This window comes from Neophocaena asiaeorientalis, unplaced genomic scaffold, assembly GCF_003031525.2.
Source record: "Neophocaena asiaeorientalis asiaeorientalis breed wild unplaced genomic scaffold, Neophocaena_asiaeorientalis_V1.1 scaffold1, whole genome shotgun sequence".
NCBI lineage: Eukaryota > Metazoa > Chordata > Mammalia > Artiodactyla > Phocoenidae > Neophocaena > Neophocaena asiaeorientalis.
The window spans coordinates 4,245,414-4,250,287 of NW_020171981.1; the positions used below are offsets into that span (position 1 = coordinate 4,245,414).

The window sequence follows — 4,874 nt, forward strand, 5'->3', positions numbered from 1 at the left end:
GGCTCTCTCAGCTCCGGAAAGTTTCCCCTCTCTGTTTGCTTTGCTGCTGTTTAGTTTCTTAACCTTCAGAAATTTATACGCTATAAACTTTTATAGCGGTCATATTCTTTTATTGCTGCGCGCACGGCATTGAATTCCTCTCCCGGCTTCCTTCTGTCTCGCACTCTCCCGGTCCCCCTCTCTGAATCTCTCTGTTTTATGACAGCAGATTTCCCCATCTCCGGCTTCCGAGCCTCCGCATCTTCGCCTTTGTTTGTTTTTAAAGAAGCCACCCCGGGCTGGGGATCCAGACGCCGCCGGAGGCTTCCCGGGGCGCCCTCGCCCCCTACCCCGCAGCACTCCGTTCAGCTCCTGCCTCACTTTCTTGCGTTTCCTCTGGGCGGAATCCGGCCTTTTCGGCTCACTCTCAGCACGGGCTGGCTCCTGGGAGCCCAGGATGGGAGGGAGCCCATTCTACACAAGCTCTAAAGGCAGATTCACTTTATATAACGACTGGAACCCTCCTCGGAGGATGCGGGTTGGGGCCCAGCTGTATCAGGAGCTTCGCGTTCTCCTGCCTCCTGCTGTCTCTCCGATTAGCTCATCCTTCCGTTCGCCGGAGAGGGGTAGGCAGGGCCTTTTTGCTTCCAGACTGCTTTCTCGAGGGCCAGGCTTTGTCCCTACCTCTACCCCAACCTCAGGGTCTCCGCGGACTGCAGCGCTGCTGGGTGGGCCCGGTGGGAGGCTCTGGCAGGAGGCCGGCTCCCAAGCGCCAGCCCAGCAGAAGCAGAATCCCAGCGGCTGGATGGGAACGGCCGGGCTGCCGAGAACAGCGCTCCCCATTTGAGGCTTTGGTGGGACTCCACAGTCTGAGGGGGACAGAAAGGTGCCTTGAAACCGAATTTAACTCTGGGGTCCGACTGGGAAGGGTTTTTTGTTGTTGTTTTTTCCCCCTCCTGAACCATTTCTGTTTCACACTCAACCATCCTCTCGCAGCCTGTAGGAGCTGCCTCCACCCCTACCAAACTCCACCCGCCTTACACCAAGGCTGCTACCCTGTGGCTCAAATTGGAGCCTCAAACTCCGGGTGGGGATTGAAAACCCTAAGGGGCTTACTCTTTTTGAGTGGAAGAAAGGACAGCCTGGCCTTCCGGAGGCCTCTATCTGCATCCCATCCCTCCGCTGCAGGGAATAGCAGAACGGAGTTACTGCCTTCTTCACTTGCATGATACTTTCAAGTGGCCAAAGCAAGGTGGCTTTCTCAGCCAGCTGAGAGAGGACCTGCTTCCAGGGATGGCAGGGCAGGCCTCGCCATCCTCTGGCTCTGGAGGTGGTGGGGAAGTCTCTAGTGCAACTTAAGAGGAAGATTCCCATTGTTCCCTGCAGACCCAGTCCCCTCTCCAAACCACTAATCTTTCCTTTTCTCCCCCTCCAGTCTCCCAGCTCTCCTGTTGGAAGGCTCTTGCTCAGTTCAAGCAGTGGTCTTGGGAACCTTGGTCTGGACCAGCTCTCAGCTCCACTAGGAAGCCCACCCTGCAACCTCTTGGGCACAGGACTCTCTCTTTATTCCAAGCCACCCTCTTGGAACTAGCATCTCTACCTCTGGTCAGGTGAGGCGAGCCAACACAGAATATGACACACAGGAGAGATTTATTTTCTAGAGTGATATATATTTTTTGTTCTTTTTCTTTGTTTTTTTCCTTCCAAAACAAACAATCAGCTCTAAGCCCCTCGCCCTCCCCACTCCCACCCACAACCCTCCCATATAAGCAACAACTGAAAACAGGCGAGACAATCACCCCCAAGAAATCACAAAACACAGCACAATTTCACGACTGCCACCGACAGAGCAAAAGAAGTTCTACTGGAATGTCCCCTTGCAGGGTCGGGAGAAGCAGGAGAGAGAGTCCATGAATTGAAGGGGATTGGAGAGGTGGGGTAGCAGGGGGAGGAAAGGAAGCCGAGAGTGAGCTCCGGTCTAATGCTTAGGTGCGATTTCTCCTCCTTCCTTAGCAAGCGGGACTGCTCCCCAGAAGCGTGCGCGCGCAGACCGCCATCCAGGCCCGAGTCTCGGGAGGCAAAGCCAGGCACTGGGGCTGGTCTCTGCGCTTCTGCGCTGAGGCGGCAGCTGACAAGCCCGGGGCTCCTCCGCAGGGCTCAGACTGGGCAGGACAGGAGGAAGAAGTCAAGCTCCACGCGCCCGGGGAGGCTTCGCTCCCCCCTTTCCTCCACCGCTTGCTCTGGAGAGGAGCCCGGGAATCGATTCACAATAAATTCTCCATCGGGTTCTCCTGACTTGGCTTTTCCGCCTATGCAGGGGTAGAGCTAGCAGAGGATGGAGGGCGGAGGGGGGTTTCTACAGGGGCGACTTGGCTCGCTGGTGCAAGGTGGATTGGCCGAACAGAGTTGATTTCAGAGCTGGGGAAGATGCGAATTCAGGGCCGGTGTGGAGCAAGAGGAGCTACAGTCTCTGTCAAGCGGGGCACAGATGAACGTGAGGACGACACTGCCAAGGCTTACGACTCACGATCTGACCTCCTTTTGTTGGAAGGAGAGGAAAACATGCAGAATTAAACATTTCCTGTAGCACAATGTGTGTATGTGGACGACCTTCATAAAACCTGAGAGACTCTCCTAAGACCACCGCTGCCTTTCCTTGTCCTTTCTAACCCACTAGCTTGGGAGCTGAATTTACCCCACTTGCCCTGGAGTCCATGCCCGGGTATAGTTAAGGATTCCGTGGGGATGGTGTCGTGATGCTGGGCCCTTTGAGCTGCAGCGCCTCATTCAGGAGTGTGTCTCTAGACTTCTTCTTGGTGTGTAATTGCATCGGGGGCAGACCCTGGACTTGCCTGATGGTCTGTGGGCTATTCTGCCAGATTTAGGGTGTGATGGTCTGCATTTAGGGTGTCACTTCATTTGAGTGTTGACTGTGAGCGCTTCCCATTGTTACTGTGGGCTCCAGGCTTTATGCAGGTGGGCGTCTGTTGGGCTGTGTGCAGTTGGAGTGTCCCTGGGTGACTTTGGGATAGGTGCAGGGGGGAAACAAGCAGGCTGGAAGTGAGGGGCTGGGGCTTCCCAGGAAAATTAAGAGGGTTGCTAGGGACTCTACTAGGGGCACTCTTTTCTTGGGGCCCATCACCTTCTTAGGAACCAACTATATCTACCTTCTAAATCAATAAAACTCCCTCCTGAGGCCCAGGGAGAAGAGAAGGACAGGTGAGGGCAAAGGAAAGGAGTGAGGCTCTAGATGCAGAAAAGGACTTTGAAGAAAAAGACCCCCTTCCCCATTCACTCGAATACATCCCAGACAGCACAGGCTCCACAGCCATCCCTTATAAATAAGCATGAGATGGGGAAGGGGTGGGGAGGGCTGGGGGTAATCTTTACTCTTTGCCCTGTTCCTTATTCATTTTCTTCATTTTCATCCGCCGGTTCTGAAACCAGATTTTGACTTGTCTCTCACTCAGATTGAGGAGTCTGGCCACTTCGTGCCTACGGTCTCTGGTGAGGTACATATTGAACAGAAACTCCTTCTCTAGCTCCAGCGTCTGGTATTTGGTGTAGGGACAGCGCTTTTTCCGGGAAGAGCGAGCGTGCAGCCAGTTGGCGGAGAGGTTGGCTGAAAGAGAAGCAGCGATAGAATCAAAGAAAGGAAAGGGGGTGAAGGGCCCCCATGTTCTCCTTCCAAGAGGGTGCACCTCTGGTCTCCACTCCCCATCTTACATTGGAGAAAGGGGCATCTGGGCCTTCAGGTTCCCAGAAAGGCTTCCAGAGATGGGCTAAGAGTTGCTATAGGCACCTCCAGGTGAGTTATTTGGTCAGGATAGAGCCAAACGTGTGCCAGGCTTCTCACCACTTCCAAAGCTTTGCCTGCCCCAGGTCCTCACTCAGTCTCTTTCTCCACTTGGGTCGGAACTGGTTAGGACTCAGGTCAGAGCCCAGCCTGGCTAAAGCCCTCTCCCCCACCAGCTCTACCCGACTAACTAGTGGTGGCTGATTGAAGGGTCCTGGCTCTAGGTCTGAGAGGTGAGAGAAGGATTGGGCTGGGGGAGAGGAGAGTGGCTTCTGCTCAGCCACAGCCAAGAGACCTCCCGGCCCTCCAGTCCAGTTTGAGTGCACCCTCCTGCCTTGATCCCAAGCTTGCATCTTTTGGCCACATGGCAGCAGCCATGTGTGTCTGTGCAGATATCTCACTGCCCCCCCCCCCACACCACAAATAGGGATTCACATTTAGAGACGCTGCAAACATCCAGCACACTCCAATTCACACGCAACCCAATTGCAACCATTTATCAACTCCAGCCTGTGGACAAGGGAGTGCTGGGGGCTCACAGGTAACTTATGGCTGCAATAGTCTCCTTTTCCACTCCTGCTCAGCTCGCAGTTTGGTTAAAGTAAGTTCAGGGAAATTGGGATGCAAGATTGGTCCAGTCCTAAGGGGGGGGGAGCCATGGATCATGTGGGGGTAACAGAAGTCCTTCAGAGCATAGCTAGCTCCAACTGGCTCCATGTGGTGAGAGGGAACAGAGAAAGGGAAGGGGTGACTGAGTAGAAGTGGGGGAAAGCAGAGGAAACATACATACAGGCTTCTCTTCTCCTTACCCCTGAACTCAGAAAAGTTGCCAAATAAAGGAGAGCCAATTAAAAATAACAGCCACCCTCTACTAGATTCCTTCACCCCAAATGAAAAGCACTGAATATTAAAAAAAAAAAATCTGGTTCATCCTACACTAAGTGCCGCGTCTTACCAATTTGCAGCTAATTCCTTAATGTGAGTGCCCGGGATGGGACCCACAGCCGCATTAAATAGGAAAGAGGAAGATAACTGTTAATTATTGATTCTAGCCAAACTGCTGCTCTGCAGTAATGGACTTTCCAGGTAGGGTTTGTGG

At 53.7% G+C, this 4,874-nt stretch overlaps 1 protein-coding gene across 3 annotated transcripts in view; it reads right to left on the reverse strand.

The window, feature by feature from the left end:
* Positions 1-1,743: 1,743 nt before the first annotated feature.
* The window catches only part of HOXB9 (homeobox B9), a 5,320-nt gene continuing 2,189 nt past the window's right edge, over positions 1,744-4,874 (reverse strand). The window contains exons 2-3 of one of the 3 annotated variants that reach the window (XM_024746434.1): positions 3,446-3,601; positions 1,744-2,517 (exon numbers count right to left, since the gene is read on the reverse strand). In XM_024746434.1, coding sequence (XP_024602202.1) covers positions 2,453-2,517; positions 3,446-3,601 — 221 coding nt within the window. In that variant the 3' untranslated portion in view covers positions 1,744-2,452. Of the gene's footprint in view, positions 3,602-4,874 lie in introns of all 3 variants that reach the window. The other 2 variants (XM_024746418.1, XM_024746425.1) reach the window with 2 other exon arrangements.